This window comes from Hylobates moloch, unplaced genomic scaffold (genome assembly GCF_009828535.3).
Source record: "Hylobates moloch isolate HMO894 unplaced genomic scaffold, HMol_V3 SCAFFOLD_9, whole genome shotgun sequence".
Classification (NCBI taxonomy): domain Eukaryota; kingdom Metazoa; phylum Chordata; class Mammalia; order Primates; family Hylobatidae; genus Hylobates; species Hylobates moloch.
In genome coordinates, this window is record NW_026652284.1 from 45,848,906 (window position 1) to 45,870,562 (window position 21,657).

The following is a 21,657-nucleotide window of genomic DNA, read 5'->3' on the forward strand; positions in this document are numbered from 1 at the left end:
ACAAATATCATAAAAGATTTCAGAAAATCATCCGATGTCCTTGAGTGAAATGGTCTATAGGTTCGTGCTGCAAAATACTGTCTGGAAGTCTTTCATGTTTAATGGCTAACTAGTTGAGAATACTATATTTCCTTTTTGTCCTTAGAAATATATTCCTCATTTATCAGTTGAGTTTGAGAAAATTCATTTGTGATATAGCTATCTAGAGACTGACAGTTTAAGATTTCACTTATTTGACCCATTTCACCATTATTGTTAGAGAATAGAGTGCAATCTATCTCTTTGTTTTCATCTTCTGAATAATCTAATAATTGTGACACACTTTCCTCTGTTGGTCGTTATTGTGGGCAGAAAATAAAAAATTCTGAATTCTCAGCTGTGTTCACACTTGTCAGGAGATTCATTAGAAAGACTCACAGACATAGCATATAGTTGTATTCACAGATAAGATTTATTACAGAGATATAGTGAGGATACACAGCTGTATCATAAGGGACAAAGACACAGGCTGAGTGTGGAGGAATTCATGTGCAGGCTCCCTTATGCTCTCTTCCTCCCAGAGTGGTCACACAGGGTATCTTCTCCCAGCATTGAAAATGCAGCAACATTTATGTGAGGTTTCTGTCCAGGAAACCCATCAGAGACTCAGCTCCCAAGATTTTATTAGAAGTTAGTTATGTAGACACACTGTGCCTAAAACACAGCAAAATTTCAGACTCCTGAAAGAAAGTAGGTGTCTTAATCTATTTGGGCTCCTTTAACAAAATACTGGGTGGCTTATAAACAATGGAAACTTACTTCTCACATTCTGGAGGCTAGGAAGTCCAAGATAAAGGCACTAGCAGATTTGGTGTCTGGTGAGGGCCTGTTTCCTCATTCATAGATGGCCATCTTTTCACCGTAAACTCAGATGGCAGAGGGGACAGGGGTCTCTCTCAGGACCCTTTTAGAAGGGTACTAATCCCATTCATGAGTGCTCTGCCCTCATGACCTAATCACCTCCCAAAGGCCCCACCTCCTAATACCATCACCTTGGGTGTTAGTCTTTCAACATGTGAATTCTGGAGGGACACAAATTCCTGTGCTATTTAGACAATAGCAGTAGGAATTCAGCATAAGCCACATGTTTGTACAAATGGTTTAGTTTGATCAGTGTAGGAAACTTTACCAGCCAAATTCCCAGAAGCCAGCCAAAGGCCAACCTTGTAAGCAGGTCTTTCTGAGGCTAGCACCCTCAGGACTTTGCTGTTAACTTTTTTCTGCACAGAAACGTAAAGGTGAACTACAAAAATGGTGTTACCAGTCTTTTTACCTTCATAAAAGATAGTGCAGTATTTTGGGCAGTGCAATAAAGGGTAATTGTTTATTTCACTATTATATCGTCTTCCTAGGTGATTCCATCAATCTCTAACTTTCTTATTATTTTAGTCTTTGATTTCTTAGTATAATTGGTTATAATCAATGAATAATGGTAAAATAATATATAGGATGATAAAACAGCATAAGACAACTTAAATTCAATAATATATGGTTTATAAGAGTCCAGTAGAATTGTTTGGTAGAATTAAAATTCGTTTTATCTTACAATTAGGGTTATTGTAAGATAAAACGAATTTTAATTCTACTAACCAAAAATTAGATTTTTTTCCCCCTATGGAGGACCTGTAAGAAAGAGTCAAAGTCATGAAATAGCAATCTCTACAAACAGTTATAACTGCTTATAAAATGAACTCAAATACCAAAATTTGGTCCCTTTGAACTCTCATGGTATACTGAGTACAACAAATGCTGCTGTTCTAATGGCTAGTACCTTAGTATTTTAGAGACCATTCAGCAATGTTAACCATTCAGCAGCAACAAGATCAGGCATAAATATAATCTAGACTATTTCATGTTCAACCAATATATTTTGATATGCTAATGACCACAAATAAGATTAGCAGTAATCAGATAAACCTTTAGGTGGAGAAATGGGCATTAATAAAGGTATAATAACTTGCTGAAAGTATAGCAATTTGAAAAAGTCATTTAATGTTTTCATTTTTTCAGAAATATATACTTTCTACTTTTTGAGTTTTTGCTTAGCATTGAATTTGTGTGTGTGTGTGTCTGTGTGTGTGTGTGTGTGTGTGTTTGTTTGTTTCTCACATTGCAAATAGGAATAATGTGAGGAGAAAAATTTTCAAGTATTAGCCCGTTTGAAGAGAGGAAGATAACTGAGGTCTTTTTTTTTTTTCCTTTCTGAGATAGAGTCTCACTCTGTCGCCCAGGCTGGAGTGCAGTGGTGCAATCTCAGCTCACTGCAACCTCCGCCTTCTGTGTTCAAGTAATTCTCCTGCCTCAGCCTCCTGAGTAGCTAGGATTACAAGCGTGCATCACCACGCTCAGCTAATTTTTGTATTTTTAGTAGAGATGGGGTTTCACCGTGTTGGCCAGGCTGGTCTTGAACTCCTGACCTCGTAATCCGCCTGCCTCAGCCTCCCAAAGTGCTAGGATTATAGGCATGAGCCTTCTTGCCTGGCTGATAACTGAGGTCTTAAAAAAACCCAGTACATTTTAATCTATATAGTTTGCTGACTTTTTTGTTGTTGTTAAAAAGCCTATTATATACATAATACAACACTGTTTGAGTATTTGTATACCTATATAAGATAAAAAAATTTACATTATATTGTACTATATATTGTTAGCCTCACAAGAAAGTCTGAAGGTTAACATTAACTTCCTAAATATTGGAGCTATAAGTGGGCCTTTGCTGGGGGTAATTGCCTCTACTGCCCAAAGTAATTTATAGATGCAGTGCTATTCGCATTAAACTACCATTGGCATTCTTTTTTATTTTAACATAATTTGATATGAAGAATTATTAACTAAGTATACATTTGCTATTTATGTTTTTTTTTTTTTGGAAATTTTTTGGTATTGTTGTGTTTTTTTGATAGAGATGGGGTTTTGCCATGTTGCCCAGGCTAGCCTCAAACTCCTGGCTCAAGAGATCCACCCACCCTGGCCTCCCAAAATGCTAGGATTAGCAGCTTGAGCCACCATGCCCAGCCGCTAATTTTGTTTAAAACGAAATGAAAAAAAAAAAAATGACTCTTGAGTGTCAGAAAGGTAGCAAGTGCAGATACCATCCATAAGGTGGGGTGGGGGATGTAAAGTAGGTGGGCAATGGTAAGAGATTGGAATCATTAAAATTTGCATGCTTGGAGGAGGGGCCGAGTACAGCTGAAATTTAGACATTTGAGGAGGAGGTTTTGCCCAGCTGATATTGGTGCCTCTGTACTCCGAGGAAAAGCCTCATGGATTTGGAACCCAGGACTCTGGGGAGGGGAGCCAGTTGGCTAGTGCTGATGTCTCTGAGGAAATGTGATGAGGCTTGTTCTGCTAGAGCTGGAAAAACTGCAAACTGAATTTGGCTGCTGCCATGGGAAAGAACTGCTGCTGCCGGGTTGAAGGAGTGTTACTGGGGTAATGCTCTCAGGATCAGGAAGCCAACAGGAGGAAGTCCGTTCTTCCTTCCTTGAAGTCAGCCTCTAGCTCCTGTTCTTGACATAGCCTAACAGACCGCCAACTGGTAGAACAGAAATGTGGTTTTCAGGGTCTCAGCCACAGCATCACAAAGCCAAGTGCAGAAGGCTTGGCTTAATAACTGGAACAGAGAGCAAAGGAAACCAGGGACTAGGGTGTTTACAGTATAAAGTGACATGATTTTATAGCAGCTTATGTAGATGTCAATATTAATTAAAAAGCAAGTTTTACATAACATCCAAAAATAGAGAAGACAAGGCAAAAGTCATGCATGAGAACATTAAAAACAATTAGTGAACTGAACTATATTCAAATCATACAAATGAAGAAATGACATAGATAAAAGCCTTTCAGTAAGTTATAGTAGGTTTAGATTGTAAAATCAGGCTTAGCATTTTAAACATTTATATTATTAGAGCGGCTTTAGTTTTACAGAAAAACCGAAAGTGCAGAGAGTTCCCATTACATCCTCTCCTCTCCCCGCCACGAATTTCCCTTATCCGTTATCATTAACATCTTGCATTAGTATGGTATATTTGTTCCAAATGATGATCCAATGTTAATAGATTTTTATTAGTAAGTTTCCATAGCTTACATTAGGGCTCACTCTTTGTGTTGTACATTCTGTGGTCTTCGAGCTCTTAACCCCTCTGGTCTTTTTTTCTTTTTAAATGGTATGCTCTGCTCCAATATGAAGGTCACTTTTAATGGTCTTATTTGATGATTTCTGTTTTTTTTTATTTGATGATTTCTGAACTCTATTGTTTGAATGTAGGTATTCCCCAGGGCAATTTCCTTAGCTTTTCTTCTATTGTATATATTCTCTCTCTTTGTGTAACCTCCTTCATTTCCATGTCATTTTCCTAGTTTCCTTATCAGTAAAGTAAGAGATCAAACTAGAAGTTTGATCAAACTGAGGTTTTTGATCTCTTGATCAAACTGATGTTTTTCCTGACCCCCAAATTCAGTAATTGGGTATGTCAAATTTGAACCCATCACAGGTTTTCACCAAACTCATCCTTCTTTTCTCCGTTTCCTTTATATTTTAAAGCTATTGGTGGTCTTATTGGTTGCCCAGACTCAAAATCTCCATGTAACATTTGGCTCTGTTGTCTGTCCGATTGCTCTTTCCATTCCCGTTGCCATATTACAAGTCTTTTGTTCCCTTTCTTCTTGCCGCACAGCAAGAGCTCCTGCTTCCTGAGATCCAGTGACTTTTGGAGAGAGGGTTAAGTGGAGCTGTACTGGAAATGGTTCTCTGTGAGTAGCAATCTAGCTGCTTGTTATTGCTGGCAGAAAAGAAACAGGACATAATTCAGAGAGACCTGTTCCATTAGTGCAAAAAGAGAATAATTGCTTATTTCTTCTTTCTTAAATGTTTTGTAAATGTGTGTGTGTGTGTTTTTTTTTTCCAGCATAATGGGAGTGTTGAGTAACAAGTGTGGCTTTCAGCTCCAGTATCAAATGATTTTTTCAATATGGCTCCTGGCATTCAGTCCTCAAATGTGTGAACACCTGCGGCGCTATAATATCATTCCAGTTCTGTCTGATATCCTACAGGAGTCTGTCAAAGAGAAAGTAACAAGAATCATTCTTGCAGCATTTCGTGTAAGTGTTTTATGTTGGTTTGTGTGTATGTGAGGTATTTTTCACTGTGCAGTATATTTGAGTTTTTAGCAGGTGGGAAAAAGTTACTTGTTCTTCCTGTGGTTATGAAACCGTAGAGTCTTGGTGAATATAGACTAAAATATCACTAATTTGTATTTATGGTGTGGGCAGTGGGATAGGTGAGAGGAAACTCTATGAATGAAATCTGTGAGTTACAGTATGCTTGTAGGGAAATGCAATTGGATTATGTTCAGATGGAGGAAGTCCTTTTCTGCTGCAGTGTATTCCAATAGACTGTTTTTGAAGGAGTTTCTCTCTTATGAAGCATGTATTTTAGTATGGAGTTGTGTTTCAGGTTCTGGATCTACTGACTAGAGTACATTTTTGAGGCAACTATAAAGATCTATCATTATTTAAACAGTAAAGTTATCCTATTAGGATATTAGATTTGTCAGTTATCTAAGTCATCTTCCTCCTTTGAACAGATGAGGAAGTTGAGGACAAGAGAAAGCCTAGCTAGAGTTGAAATCCTAGGTTTCCAGGCGGTTTTAATACTTCACATTGCTAATTGGCTACCAAGAGCCAGTGTATCTGGTGTGCCAATTGTCTACTGATAATTTTGTTGGTCACTTTAGATGGGCTTCTATGGGATGGCTTGGTTGAAGTAATCTCTCTAAGAATGCTATTCAAGGTTAATAATAGTGGACATGTCCCATATAGTGCCTACCCTCTGCTATACATTGTTCTAAGATCTTTCTGTTTAATTCATTTAGTGCTCACCAGAGCTCTATAACATGTTATTGTTGTTACTGTTAGTATATAGATGTCATTGCTATACATTGGGAATACTGAGGCGTAGAGGTCACATTGCTGATAGGTAGCAGACATGCAAATCCAGAATGTTGGCTGTAGAATCTGTGCTTTTAACCATTTTTGTTCTTCCTTTCTTTAAAAAGCAAGTAAAAAATAAAAAGTAGGGCTGGGCGTGGTGGTTCACACCTGTAATCCCGGCACTTTGGGAGGCCGAGGCGGGTGGATCACGAGGTCAGGAGATCGAGACCGTCCTGGCCAACACAGTGAAACCCCGTCCCTACTAAAAACACAAAAATTAGCTGGGCATGGTGGCGTGTGCCTGTAATCCCAGCTGCTCAGGAGGCTGAGGCAGGAGAATCGCTTGAACCAGGGAGTCGGAGGTTGCAGTGAGCTGAGATCGCGCCACTGCACTCCAGCCTGGGTGACAGAGTGAGACTCCATATCAAAAAAAAAAAAAAAGAAAATAAAAAGTGGTACAGATGTATTGCAAAATTTAATGTAGATAACACATTTGCCAAATACAGTTACTAGTATCTTTCAGGTGTTTGCAAGCACAGAGATAAATAAATAGATGTGTAATTTTGTTTTGTATTTAAAAATAAAAATGACATATACTGGTCCATAACTTTATTCTTAATATATAGTAAATATGTTTTCATTTCTGTATATGTGGATATTCAGTATTTTTTTTAATGGCTATTTTCCACTGTGTTGGTGTAAAGCTATTTATTTAACCAGTGCTCTATTGATGGCCATGTGGTGGTGTTTCTAGTTTCTTTTACATATGTTTGCCTACTTTGATGAATATTTCTTTTGGATTTAGTACTGGAGATGGAACTGCTGAGTCAAATGAATGTGTTTGTACGCTTTTTTTTTTTTTTTTTAAAGATAGTCTCACTGTGTTGCCTAAGCTGGAGTGCAGTGGTGCAATCTCGGCTCACTGCAACCTCCACCTCCTGGATTCAAGCGTTTCTCGTGCCTCAGCCTCCTGAGTAGCTGGGATCACAGGCGTGCACCACCACATTCAACTAATTTTTGTGTTTTTAGTAGAGACGGGGTTTTACCATGTTTCCCAGGCTGGTCTCGAACTCCTGACCTCAAGTGATCCACCTGCCTCGGCCCCCCAAAGTGCTGAGATTACAGGCATGAGCCACTGTACCCCACCTTTTTTTTTTTTTGAAACGGGGTTTTTACTCTGTCACCCAGGCTGGAGTGGAGTGGTGTGCTCATAGCTCACTGCAACCTCGGACTCCTGAGCTTGAGGGATACTCCTGCCTCAGTCTCCCAAGTAGCTGGGACTATAGGTGCATGCCACCGAGCCTGGCTAATTTAAAAAATAAAATCTTTTGTAGAGACAGGATCTTGCTTTGTTGCCCAAGATGATGTTGAACTCCTGGGCTGAAGCAATCCTCCTCTCTCAGCTTCCCAAAAACTGTGGGATTACAGGTGTTAGCCACAGCACCTGGCCTGCACTTTTGATAGATAATGTCATACACTTTTCAAAAATGTGCAGATTTACATTTCCATCAACTATATATTGGGAGTGCATATTTTTCTGCTCACTATCATTTAATATTACCCTTCTTTTAATTTTTACAAAATCTTGGTTGACAAACTAAATCATTGGTTTAAATTTGCATTCCGTTAATAATGAATGAGGCTGAGCATCTTTTAATATTATTGACCATTTATATTCTTTCTATAAATTGCTTATTCATAGCATTTGTCACCTTCCAAATTTTAAAATTTGATGTGTAGGAACTCTTTTCTAGGTGTCGGTAGTTAATAACAGCTAATGTCTATTGAGAGCTTATTCTGTGTCAGGCACTGTCCTAATTACTTTAAATATATTCCACGTATAATTGTCCCAGGAACTCCATTTAGTGGTCACTAGGACACGAGAGGTTAAATAATTTGCCAAAATAGCTAGGAAGTGGCAGAGCAGGGATTTAAACTCAGGCAATATGATGCATGCTTTTAACCATCATGCTAATCTGTCTTTGATGCAGAGAATAATAATTGTTAAAATTTATTAAGTAATTTTTATGCATTGCCTTATTTAAGCTTCATGATTACCCAGTAAGTTCTATTACTATTTTTATTGATAAGGAAACCAACACTTGGAGATAATTCCCCAGTAAGTGAAAAGATTGGAATTTCACTGAGATCTGCCAGCTCCAAAGCTGTCCACTTAACCACCCTGCCATCTCCTTTTTTTCTTGTCTCGATGCATTTTCTCAGGAACCTTAAGACTGGCATTAAAAAGGGGGAAACGTGAAAAGGAAAACCAAAGCTAACATCAGGGGAAGATTTCTTTGCTTAAAGTACCAGCTGGACGTGTTAAGCCCCGTGTATTTCCTGGCTGCCTGGCAAGGGCTGAGTGAGTGAGGGATGGCATGGAGGAGTGGTGTTCAGTGTGGATTCTGGGAGACTGTACAGTGAGATCCAGGTGTGGCCTACTGGGTGTGATAAACACCGACCAGCTATTGACCAGGTGTTGGGCTGGGCATTAGATTTTCTTTCGATTATGTTTATTTATGAAAGTAACACTCTTTTTCATGTAAAAATCATTCTGTGGCCCTTGAAGTTCACTCTTGAGAAACAGGCAAATGCGGAGCCTCCTTCTCTCCTTCACCATGGTGGCTCTGCTCTTCGTGTTTCCTGCACGCTCTGTCCACATGAGTTGTCACAGTAAATTTCAGTCCAGCTAAAATAATAATCAGTTCTTAAGTTAGAGTAGGTTGTATTAATGAGGCTTTACTTTGAAGTATTTTAGTAGGTAAACTGAATGTATTGTTTTCTTCTACTTAAGTGCTTCATTATCCATATTCTTATTTATTTAGTAAAAGTAAAAAATTTCAGAAATGGAGTCTTTTGCCAATCTCTCCTAAATCACAAAACAGTTGTGGGTTCCATGTATGTGCCAGGGGCTGTGCTAATTATTGGGGGACACAGATGACCAAGATAGAGCTGGACATCGAAGGTCTTATGGTTTGGTGAAGACAGTCGACGTGAATAAGCAATGCCAGCGCAATGCAGTGATGAGTGACGAAGGGAGGAAAGGCAGTAGAAGAGAGGCGGACAGCCAGAGGAGGGGTGTGAGGAGGAGACAGGGCCCGAGGGGCCTTTTGAATGGGGATGTGAGGAGAAGAGAGGGCTCAAGGGGCCTTTTGAACCAGGAATAGTTATCTTGGAAGTGCAATGGTGGGGAGAGGTTGAATGTTAACAAGTGAAGAAAGAATCTTCTGGAATCATCAGTAATTTGTTCTTGTAGGACTTGTTATTCCTTTCCCTGACCCAGGTGACTTCTGAGAGAGTAAATGGAGCACATAAATCTGGCTCTTGAAGATGCAATCCTGGGATTTGTGGCTGTTTACTTTCTGAAGGCACCGACTTGTTCTGTGAATGGATCTTTTGCCGCTACCACTCTGGGCATAGAACTAGTGGGGCCAACATGAATATTTCCGTCATCCTGGTTATCAGCTGACACTAACTTGTGCTCACACTCTTGGGCATCACTCACCAAAGCATGGCACCTTCTAATAAGACCCTTTGTCAGATCTACTTTTAGCAGTATTCTATACTCTCCTGCTCTGAGGGAACATGGAATAAGAACTGATTCCTCTTTAAATTTGTTCACTGTGGCAAAATAGATATTGCATCTTTTCAACTCAATAAATTTATTCTCTGAGGGCTTAATGCTCCTTCTGTTCCCTTTGTCTTAGTTTTGAGTTTCTCCCTTGTCTTTCCTTTTTTTAATTCTGCCATTGTCACAGGAGCCTTTATTTTGCCAAAATCTTTTAGTGTAAATTAAGCATCTACCATTTGCAGAAATGAGCTAGTTTGATCTTTTACTGTTATAAAAATAATATGGTTTTATGGTTAAAAAGATATGATAGAAAAATATTAAGTAAAATTGTAAATTACCCACAATATCACTCCCACATATGGAGCCCCCTTGATGTTTTAAAACCTGTAGTTTATAATCTCTGTTCCTTTACTACAACTAGGCTTCAACTCTGGATGAATTGCGATAAGCACTGAATAGCTGAAGGAGTCTTTGAAATCTCATCTCTTCATGATTTGGGTGGATCATGCTTGGCCCTCCTCTCTACAAAGTCTGTAAGCACTCAGGCCTGTAGTGAGGGTGCTGGCATGTGCAGTGGCAGTCAGGCTCGCTGGGCTCTTGGGCTGGCCTCCAGGCTTTTGGCCAAGTTGCTTAGCCTCTCTGTGCTTTACTTTTTTTCATGGGTCCTGTGAGACTAATATCATCTCTCCTACATCTGTTACTTTGTTGATGCTCACATGATAATACCCTTCGAAAAATATGTGCTAAATGAACCTTTGGCACCTAATAGAACCTCAATAAATATTTGTGACTGTATAAAGGGCTGGTCGTGGGGTGGTTGTTGGCACCAGGGCTGCAGCAGTCATGGTAAACTTACTTCAGGTTATGTGAACACTGGGTTCATATAGTTGTCTCTGTGGGGTTTGTCTTTGAATGTTACCTAGACAGAAAGAATAGTGAAAAGCCTTTTGGAACGAAAGTGTGTTATTTACAAGGGAATTGTGATCCAATGAAAAAGTTAACCTGGAGGTAGAGACTGGCCCAGTTACTGAATGTTCACATTTTAAAAATTAAGAGAGAAGTAAAAACATGTTTACTTAATTTGATGAACGTATCACAGAAAGCCAGACTAGAGAGAGAGGGTCCCTATTTTGTGTTAGTACATGGACTTTTGTCTAAATTGGAAGTTGTTAATAAACTTGGTACTGAAAGCTTTTTTCAGAAAAGGAGATATATTTTGTAATTGCTAAGCTGTTAGGAAAGATGGTTATCTTTGACTCAATGTCTTCGCTATTAGATTATCCTAGAAAGATGAATTATTATTGTTTTTATTATCTTTTGTGTGACTTTCTCTTATGGGCAATAGAAAGGTCAGCAGTGTCCTAATTAGTTAATGTGGAAGTGAATAGTACTATTTTTCCATTTACCTCTACCTGTTCTTTTCTGTATGTTATATATTTTTTGAAGTTAAAATATCTATTTTTCAAATTGTTAAAAGGTTGTAAAAATTTATAATTATTTCTTGTTACAGGCTTTTGATAATTTGTTAATAACTTGTCTAAGGTGAAATAGAGGTATGGGAAAGAGCTGTAATAGAAGTCAGGGTCTTATTTTAGCTGTCCTGTTGTTTCAAAGAATGTGTCTTTCTCTTATATCTTTTCCTCTCAGTTTCAAGAGACTACATGGCTTTTAAAGGTATTATTTAGATAATATTTTAAGTGCTGCAAGTTTCTATGAAAAACCAGGTACTAATAATTTTTTTTCTTTTTGAGACAGAGTCTTGCTCTATTGCCCAGGCTAGAGTGCAGTGACATGATCTTGGCTCACTACTACCTCTGCCTCCCGGGTTCAAGCAATTCTCCTGCCTCAGCCCTCTGGAGTAGCTGGGACTACAGGCATGTGCCACCACACCCACCTAATTTTTGTATTTTTGGTAGAGACGGGGTTTTGTCATGTTGGCCAGGCTGGTCTCAAACTCCTGACCTCAAGTGATCTGCCCGCTTCGGCCTCCCAAAGTGCTGGGATTACAGGTGTGAGCCACTGTGCTTGGCCCAGGTACTAATTTTTAATAATGGGCTGAGATTTAATCTAAAGCCCAGCAAAAGCTGCTTTAATCATTATATGATATTGTATCCAAGCTTCCCACATACCCTACTTTTTTGTCCCCACTTAGTTCCTCCTCCCTTCCATTATTTTTCACTGAATCATTAGGTAAAATAAAAAGGTTATTGGAATCATGTATCTAATACTGTAATATCACAGAAGAGAGATATTAGTTGATACTAACTGAATCCTGCCTTTAAGTTCTTCCTTCTCCTTTTCTCTCCCATTCTTCCTCTTGTATTTATTCATCTGTCTATCAGTGCATCAGATGTTTATTGAAGACCAAATATATGCAAGGCAATTTGTTGGTTTCTGAGTGGAAAGATGCATAAGATAGAATACCTTTTCTCAGAACCTTTGCATTTTGTTTAAACCTTTGTTTTGATAGAGTAACTTGATGAAGTCACTGTGTTTACGATATACAAAGCTCAAAAAGTCACCATAAATTTAGAGCCAGACTGAGATTCCTAAGTTTTTTCTTTTGACCTCATTTGAGAGCTTTCTGAATTAATTATGTACTTTTATGGAAATTTGAGAAATAGAGTAGTGTAGCTGTTTCGTAATGGCACAGTAGAAGGATAGACAAGAGTCTCTCTGGAGTGGATAGACCCAGGTGTGAATTCCAGCACTTGATTGTTTAGTGTTGGGAGAGTGGCTTGAACTCCCAGAGCTAGTTTCTTTATGGTGAAAGGTGGTAGGTGGTACTTAACTCATTTAAACATTAGGTAAGGAATCCATGAAATAACAGTTAAAGTGTCTGCAATAGTAAATATACAGTATGTATTTATTTCCCTGCCTTTTTTCTCCATAAAATCATGGAATAATAACAGTTTTCCTCTTTATCTCTGTAAGTTGGATTCTTGCTAAGTTAATATTAAGCCCAGGTAAAGATCTAGTGCTGTTTTGTTTGATTTAAAAGAGACAGCATGAATATGTTACTAATATTTAGCAAGATTTAAAAATCTTATTTAAACTATATTTATAATTTCAAATTTTTACTTATAATGCATAGAATTTAATAATTTATAGGCTTCTGTTGTCTAATTTTGGTTTTCAGAATATTTAAAGTAGACCCAGCCCAATGGCAGAAATATTAGTTTTTTTTTAGATTCTCATACGCTAAATTTGGGGTAATGCAATCATTATGTGAATATGCTGAGAGCAGAAAGAAGAACATCTTTAGACATCCACAATTTTGATATGCACAGTGGAACTAAAATTGAGCCATTGATAAAGACATAGTAAAGCCATTTGATTTATACCATCAAACTGATTTTAAAAATGATGATTTTTACAGTAATTTTCAAATTCCTATAACCTTTAAAAAAGATTTTACTGATGAGGTTATTTGAAGATAGTATAGACACATACTAAAACTCAGGGAAATTTTTTTTTGTGGGAGGCTTTAGGAAAGCTTGCTGAGCTACTGTGAGCTGAACAAATCTGGCAGCTGCTAATGATTGTTATTATTTTTCCATTTGGCTGGATGAGTTTTATTTTTGAAAATGTCAATCTCACTTATTCAAAGTGCATGCTGTACTCCAGGTCTCTGCATATATTACTGCTGTTGGTTAAACTGATTTGTCAATCTTTAGGTCCTAAAATAAATTAGGATGTTTCGGGGCTGTGACTGATAAAGACGTTGAAGATCATCTTTGTTGCCTAGAGTTTTACATCTGTTTGTTGTGCATTTGATTTCTGTTTTGGGCTCTGCTTAGTCTAAAGCCTACATTGTATGTCAGATAAAGTGAATTGTATTTTTACAGCGATATGCTTTTCATCAGAAAGCCTTAAGAATTACAGCCAAATTGAGTTGTTCTTTTCATTAGATAGATTAATCATGATATTTAATTCACATCTACACATGTATACTCACTAGACATAAACATGCACATGCATATACATGCATTTTTCCATGCAGGCAGTTCATAGTCATAACCTTTTCAAAGAGGCCAGCTCTAGTCTGAGTGTGTGGGGCTGTTCTGACCACTGCTATGGCATGGAAGTATTGCCATGAAGAAATTTTATTCTGGAGTCTATCCTTATCTCCTGTTGCAGGAATTCTGCCTCAACCTCTTTGCCTAACTTCTATCTTGCTTAGTAGATACTAGGTTTGGATGAGGTCTAGTAACACTGAGACTTTAAATTTTGGGGTGAGTCCTTTAATACAGCATTTTTAAAAGTGTGGTCCATGTTATCAGTGCAGTGCAGTGAACTGTTTGTTAGTAACCTGCAATGGATAAGTACAGAAAGTGAAAGTCAGCATTTAGAAACTTGTAGGAATTTGACAGAATAATGGTTTATTGAATTTTATAATATGAAAATTGAACTTGTATTTTACATGTCTTAAAATTCATTCTTATTGTGTTTCATAAAAGTATTTGCTCATGACTGACTGAAAATCAAAAAACAAGCAAAACTGGTCTTCACCACCAATGGTTTTTGAAACACTGCTTTCACATATATTTTACAACGCCAGCAGTTCAGTTTTGCTGACAGAAAGATCTGAATTGTCACGTGATTCCACCTTGTTCTTAGAGATGTCAACATCCCTCTGCACCATTAATTTGCCAAAGGCAAAAATGATGTTTATACCAGATTGGTCACTTGCTTTTGTTGAGGTGAAGATACCATTTACTTTTAGAGAAAGAATAACATATTTCAGGGAGTGGAGCCAAGATGGCCGAATAGGAACAGCTCCAGTCTACAGTTCCCAGCGTGAGTGATGCAGAAGATGGGTGATTTCTGCATTTGCAACTGAGGTACCAGGTTCATCTCACTGGGGAGTGCCGGACAGTGGGTGCAGCACACTGTGCGTGAGCCGAAGCAGGGCGAGGCATCGCCTCACCCGGGAAGTACAAGGTGTCAGTGAATTCCCTTTCCTAGTCAAAGAAAGGGGTGACAGATGGCACCTGGAAAATCGGGTCACTCCCACCCTAATACTGTGCTTTTCCAACGGGCTTAACAAACAGCACACCAGGAGATTATATCCCACACCTGGCTTGGAGGGTCCTACACCCATGGAGCCTCGCTCATTGCTAGCACAGCAGTCTGAGATCAAACTACAAGGTGGCAGCGAGGCTGCGGGAGGGTCGCCTGCCATTGCCAAGGCTTGAGTAGGTAAACAAAGCAGCTGGGAAGCTCGAAATGGGTGGAGCCCACCACAGCTCAAGGAGGCCTGCCTGCCTCTGTAGGCTCCACCTCTGGGGGCAGGGCACAGACAAACAAAAGGCAGCAGTAACCTCTGCAGACTTAAATGTCCCTGTCTTACAGCTTTGAAGAGAGTAGTGGTTCTCCCAGCACGCAGCTTGAGATCTGAGAATGGGCAGACTGCCTCCTCAAGTGGGTCCCTGACCCCCGAGTAGCCTAACTGGGAGGCACCCCCCAGTAGGGGCGGACTGACACCTCACACAGCCAGGTTATCCTCTGAGACAAAACTTCCAGAGGAACGATCAGGCAGCAGCATTTGTGGTTCACCAATATCCGCTGTTCTGCAGCCACCGCTGCTGATAATCCAGGCAAACAGGGTCTGCAGTGGACCTCCAGCAAACTCCAACAGACCTGCAGCTGAGGGTCCTGACTGTTAGAAGGAAAACTAACAAACAGAAAGGACATCCACACCAAAAACCCGTCTGTACGTCACCATCATCAAAGACCAAAGATGGGGAAAAAACAGAGCAGAAAAACTGGAAATTCTAAAAATCAGAGCACCTCTTCTCCTCCAAAGGAACGCAGCTATTCACCAGCAACAGAACAAAGCTGGATGGAGAATGACTTTCACAAGTTGAGAGAAGAAGGCTTCAGAAGATCAAACTACTCCGAGCTAGAGGAGGAAGTTCGAAACCATGGCAAAGAAGTTAAAAACCTTGAAAAAAAATTAGACGAATGGCTAACTAGAATAACCAATACAGAGAAGTCCTTAAAGGACCTGATGGAGCTGAAAACCACGGCACGAGAACTATGTGACGAAGGCACAAGCGTCAGTAGTTGATGCAATCAACTGGAAGAAAGGGTATCAGCGATGGAAGATGAAATGAATGAAATGAAGCGAGAAGAGAAGTTTAGAGAAAAAAGAATAAAAAGAAATGAACAAAGCCTCCAAGAAATATGGGACTATGTGAAAAGACCAAATCTATGTCTGATTGGTGTACCTGAAAGTGATGGGGAGAATGGAACCAAGTTGGAAAACACTCTGCAAGATATTATTCAGGAGAACTTCCCCAATCTAGCAAGGCAGGCCAACATTCAAATTCAGGAAATACAGAGAACATCACAAAGATACTCCTTGAGAAGAGCAACTCCAAGACACATAATTGTCAGATTCACCAAAGTTGAAATGAAGGAAAAAATGTTAAGGGAAGCCAGAGAGAAAGGTCGGGTTACCCACAAAGGGAAGCCCATCAGACTAACAGCTGATCTCGCGGCAGAAACTCTGCAAGCCAGAAGAGAGTGGGGGCCAATATTCAACATTCTTAAAGAAAAGAATTTTCAACCCAGAATTTCATATCTAGCCAAACTAAGCTTCATAAGTGAAGGAGAAATAAAAAACTTTACAGACAAGCAAATGCTGAGAGATTTTGTCACCACCAGGCCTGCCCTAAAAGAGCTCCTGAAGGAAGCACTAAACATGGAAAGGAACAACTGGTACCAGCCACTGCAAAAACATGCCATATTGTAAAGACCATCGAGGCTAGGAAGAAACTGCATCAACTAATGAGCAAAATAACCAACTAACATCATAATGACAGGATCAAATTTACACATAACAATATTAACCTTAAATGTAAATGGGCTAAATGCTCCAATTAAAAGACACAGACTGGCAAATTGGATAAATAGTCAGGACCCATCAGTGTGCTGTATTCAGGAAACCCATCTCACATGCAGAGACACACATAGGCTCAAAATAAAGGGATGGAGGAAGATCTGCCAAGCAAATGGAAAACAAAAAAAGGCAGGGGTTGCAATCCTAGTCTCTGATAAAATAGACTTTAAACAAACAAAGATCAAAAGAGACAAAGAAGGCCATTATATAATGGTAAAGGAATCAATTCAACAAGAAGAGCTAACTATCCTAAATATATATGCACCCAATACAGGAGCACCCAGATTCATAAAGCAAGTCCTTAGTGACCTACAAAGAGACTTAGACTCCCACACAATAATAATGGGAGACTTTAACACCCCACTGTCAATAATTAGACAGATCAACAAGACAGAAAGTTAACAAGGATATCCAGGAATTGAACTCAGCTCTGCACCAAGCCCACCTAATGGACATCTACAGCACTCTCCCCCACAAATCAACAGAATATACATTCTTTTCAGCACCACACCACACCTATTCCAAAATTGACCACATAGTTAGAAGTAAAGCACTCCTCAGCAAATGTAAAAGAACAGAAATTATAACAAACTGTCTCTCAGACCACAGTGCAATCAAACTAGAACTCAGGATTAAGAAACTCACTCAAAACCGCTCAACTACATGGAAACTGAACAACCTGCTCCTGAATGACTACTGGGTACATAACAAAATGAAGGCAGAAAGAAAGATGTTCTTTGAAACCAACGAGAACAAAGACACAACATACCAGAATCTCTGGGACACATTCAAAGCAGTGTGTAGAGGGAAATTTATAGTACTAAATGCCCACAGGAGAAAGCAGGAAAGATCTAAAATTGACACCCTAACATCACAATTAAAAGAACTAGAGAAGCAAGAGCAAACACACTCAAAAGCTAGCAGAAGGCAAGAAATAACTAAGATCAGAGCAGAACCGAAGGAGATAGAGACACAAAAAACCCTTCAAAAAATCAATGAATCCAGGAGCTGGTTTTCTGAAAAGATCAACAAAATTGATAGACCGCTAGCAAGACTAATAAAGAAGAAAAGAGAGAAGAATCAAATAGATGCAATAAAAAATGACAAAGGGGATATCACCACTGATCCCACAGAAATATAAACTACCATCAGAGAATACTATAAACACCTCTACACAAATAAACTAGAAAATCTAGAAGAAATGATAAATTCCTCGACACATACACCCTCCCAAGACTAAACCAGGAAGAAGTTGAATCCCTGAATAGACCAATAACAGGATTTGAAATTGAGGCAATAATTAATAGCTTACCAACCAAAAAAAGTCCAGGACCAGACGCATTCACAGCCGAATTCTACCAGAGGTACAAGGAGGAGCTGATACCATTCCTTCTGAAACTATTCCAATCAATAGAAAAAGAGGGACTCCTCCCTAAGTCATTTTATGAGGCCAGCATCATCCTGATACCAAAGTCTGGCAGAGACACAACAAAAAAAGAGAATTTTAGACCAATATCCTTGATGAACATTGATGCAAAAATCCTCAATAAATACTGGCAAACCAAATCCAGCAACACATCAAAAAGCTTATCCACCATGTTCAAGTGGGCTTCATCCCTGGGATGCAAGGCTGGTTCAACATACAAAAATCAATAAATGTAATCCAGCATATAAACAGAAGCAAAGACAAAAACCACATGATTATCTCAATAGATGCAGAAAAGGCCTTTGACAAAATTCAACAACCCTTCATGCTAAAAACTCTCAATAAATTAGGTATTGATGGGACGTATCTCAAAATAATAAGAGCTATCTATGACAAACCCACAGCCAGTATCATACTGAATGGGCAAAAACTGGAAGCATTCCCTTTGAATAGTGGCACAAGACAGGGATGCCCTCTCTCACCACTCCTATTCAACATGGTGTTGGAAGTTCTGGCCAGGGCAATCAGGGAGGAGAAGGAAATAAAGGGCATTCAATTAGGAAAAGAGGAAGTCAAATTGTCCCTGTTTGCAGATGACATGATTGTACATCTAGAAAACCCCATCATCTCAGCCCCAAATCTCCTTAAGCTGATAAGCAACTTCAGCAAAGTCTCAGGATACAAAATCAATGTGCAAAAATCACAAGCATTCCTATACATCAATAACAGACAAACATAGAACCAAATCATGAGTGAACTCCCATTCACAATTGCTTCAAAGAGAATAAAATACCTAGGAATCCAACTTACAAGGGATTTGAAGGACCTCTTCAAGGAGAACTACAAACCACTGCTCAATGAAATAAAAGAGGATACCAACAAATGGAAGAACATTCCATGCTCATGGGTAGGAAGAATCAATATCGTGAAAATGGCCATACTGCCCAAGGTAATTTATAGATTCAATGCCATCCCCATCAAGCTACCAATGACTTTCTTCACAGAATTGGAAAAAACTACTTTAAAGTTCATATGGAACCAGAAAAGCGCCCGCATTGCCGAGTCAATCCTAAGCCAAAAGAACAAAGCTGGAGGCATCACGCTACCTGACTTCAAACTATACTACAAGGCTACAGTAACCAAAACAGCATGGTACTGGTACCAAAACAGAGATATCGACCAATGGAACAGAAGAGAGCCCTCAGAAAGAATGCCGCATATCTACAACTATCTGATCTTTGACAAACCTGACAAAAACAAGCAATGGGGAAAGGATTCCCTATTTAATAAACAGTGCTGGGAAAACTGGCTAGCCATGTGTAGAAAGCTGAAACTGGATCCCTTCCTTACACCTTATACAAAAATTAATTCAAGATGGATTAAAGACTTAAATGCTAGACCTAAAACCATAAAAGCCCTAGAAGAAAACCTAGGCAATACCATTCAGGACATAGGCGTGGGCAAGGACTTCATGTCTAAAACACCAAAAGCAATGGCAACAAAAGTCAAAATTGACAAATGGGATCTAATTAAACTAAAGAGCTTCTGCACAGCAAAAGAAACTACCATCAGAGTGAACAGGCAACCTACAAAATGGGAGAACATTTTTACAACCTACTCATTTGACAAAGGGCTAATATCCAGAATCTACAATGAACTCAAACAAATTTACAAGAAAAAAACAAATAACTCCATCAAAAAGTGGGCAAAGGATATGAACAGACACTTCTCAAAAGAAGACGTTTAGGCAGCCAAAAAACACATGAAAAAATGCTCATCATCACTGGCCATCAGAGAAATGCAAATCAAAACCACAATGAGATACCATCTCACACCAGTTAGAATGGCAATCATTAAAAAGTCAGGAAACAACAGGTGCTGGAGAGGATGTGGAGAAATAGGAACACTTTTACACTGTTGGTGGGACTGTAAACTAGTTCAACCATTGTGGAAGTCAGTGTGGCGATTCCTCAGGGATCTGGAACTAGAAATACTATTTGACCCAGCCATCCCATTACTGGGTATATACCCAAAGGATTATAAATCATGCTGCTATAAAGACACATGCCCATGTATGTTTATTGTGGCTGTATTCACAATAGCAAAGACTTGGAACCAACCCAAATGTCCAACAATGATAGACAGGATTAAGAAAATGTGGCACATATATACCATGGAATACTATGCAGCCATAAAAAATGATGAGTTCATGTCATTTGTAGGGACATGGATGAAGCTGGAAACCATCATTCTCAGCAACTATTGCAAGGACAAAACACCAAACACCCCATGTTCTCATTCATAGGTGGGAATTGAACAGTGAGAACACATGGACACAGGAAGGGGACCATCACACACAGGGGCCTGTTGTGGGGTGGGGGTAGCAGGGAGTGATAGCATTAGGAGATATACCTAATATACCCACGAGTTAGTGGGTGCAGCACAGCAACATGGCCCATGTATACATATGTAACACACCTGCAGGTTGTGCACATGTACCCTAAAACTTAAAGTATAATAATAAAATAAAAAAAAAGAAAAATAATAACATATTTCAAAAAATGTGTTGCTGCCAGATTAAGTAGATTGTTTCTGGCAGATTCAGTTTCTTAACTACTTTTTATAACCCATTCATTCCTTTTTTTTTTTTTTATAGTAAGATGAAGCAACGAAATGAGAATATGTATTTAAGGAAGAATAGAGAAGGCTTAATGATTGATTTGACATAGTTGAAGAAAAAGGGAGAATGAAAAATGAGTAATCTTTGAAATGCCATTATCTTGGACAATTGAGAGGGAAGTTGGTTTTAGAAGAATACCATAGGGTTGTTCTACATTAGTTATTGAATGTGTTGAAGTTATAGTTGAAGCCATTAGTTATGATAATATCTTTTTTTTTTTTTTTTTGAGATGGAGTCTCACCCTGTCGCCGAGTCTGGAGTGCAGTGGCGTGATCTTGGCTCGCTGCAAAGTGCCCCTCCTGTGTTTGAGTGATTCTCCTGCCTTAGCCTTCCGAGTAGCTGGGATTACAGGCATCCAGCATCATGCCTGGCTAATTTTTGTATTTTTAGTAGAGGTGGGGTTTCACTGTGTTGGCCAGGCTGTTCTAGAACCCCTGCCCTCAGGTTATCCACCTGCCTTGGCCTCCGAAAGTGCTGGGATTATAGGCATGAGCCATTGAGTCCAGCTGACAATATCTTAAAGATGGAGTTTAATTCTCTGGTCAACAAATACATGTAATGAAATTAACAAAACCATATAAACAAAAGAACTTTGATATGTTTCTAAAGTTAGAAGAGACGGTAATAGGAAAAGTAACTGGGAAAAACCATAGAAAGTTTAGTAGAAAAATAAGTGAAATCTCACTAAAGGAAAGGAAGAGGGGAAGAGTTTTATAAGAGTAAGAGGTTAACAGATTTACACCTCCCCTCCCAGAAAATAATTTGTTTAGAAAGAAATAACAGGTGTTCTGAAAGAGAATAGTTTGTAGAAGTAGTCATACAAGGAACTGGGGGTTAAGAAAAGAATTAAAAATAATCTGTGATATCTAGTATGTCCTGTTTACTAGGATCTCACATTTTAGTAAAGGAGACAAGCATGTGATAATATTAGTGTCATACATCAAGATTTCTTCTTTGACTATGGATTACATAGGAGTGCATTGTTAAATTTCCAAATAGAAATTAGAAAGTTACTGGTCTTTTTAATCTTAATTCCATTATGGTTAAGAACATATTCTGTAAGATTTCAATCCTTTGAAATTTGAGACTCATTTTATGGTTTT

At 38.8% G+C, this 21,657-nt stretch overlaps 1 protein-coding gene across 2 annotated transcripts in view; it reads left to right on the top strand.

Annotated features, from left to right (window-relative positions):
• The window catches only part of ATP6V1H (ATPase H+ transporting V1 subunit H), a 143,226-nt gene that overhangs the window by 54,007 nt on the left and 67,562 nt on the right, over positions 1-21,657 (top strand). For both annotated transcript variants that reach the window (XM_032759779.2, XM_032759780.2), the window contains one exon: positions 4,947-5,139. In XM_032759779.2, the coding sequence (XP_032615670.1) occupies positions 4,947-5,139 (193 nt within the window). The remainder of the gene's footprint in view (positions 1-4,946; positions 5,140-21,657) is intronic.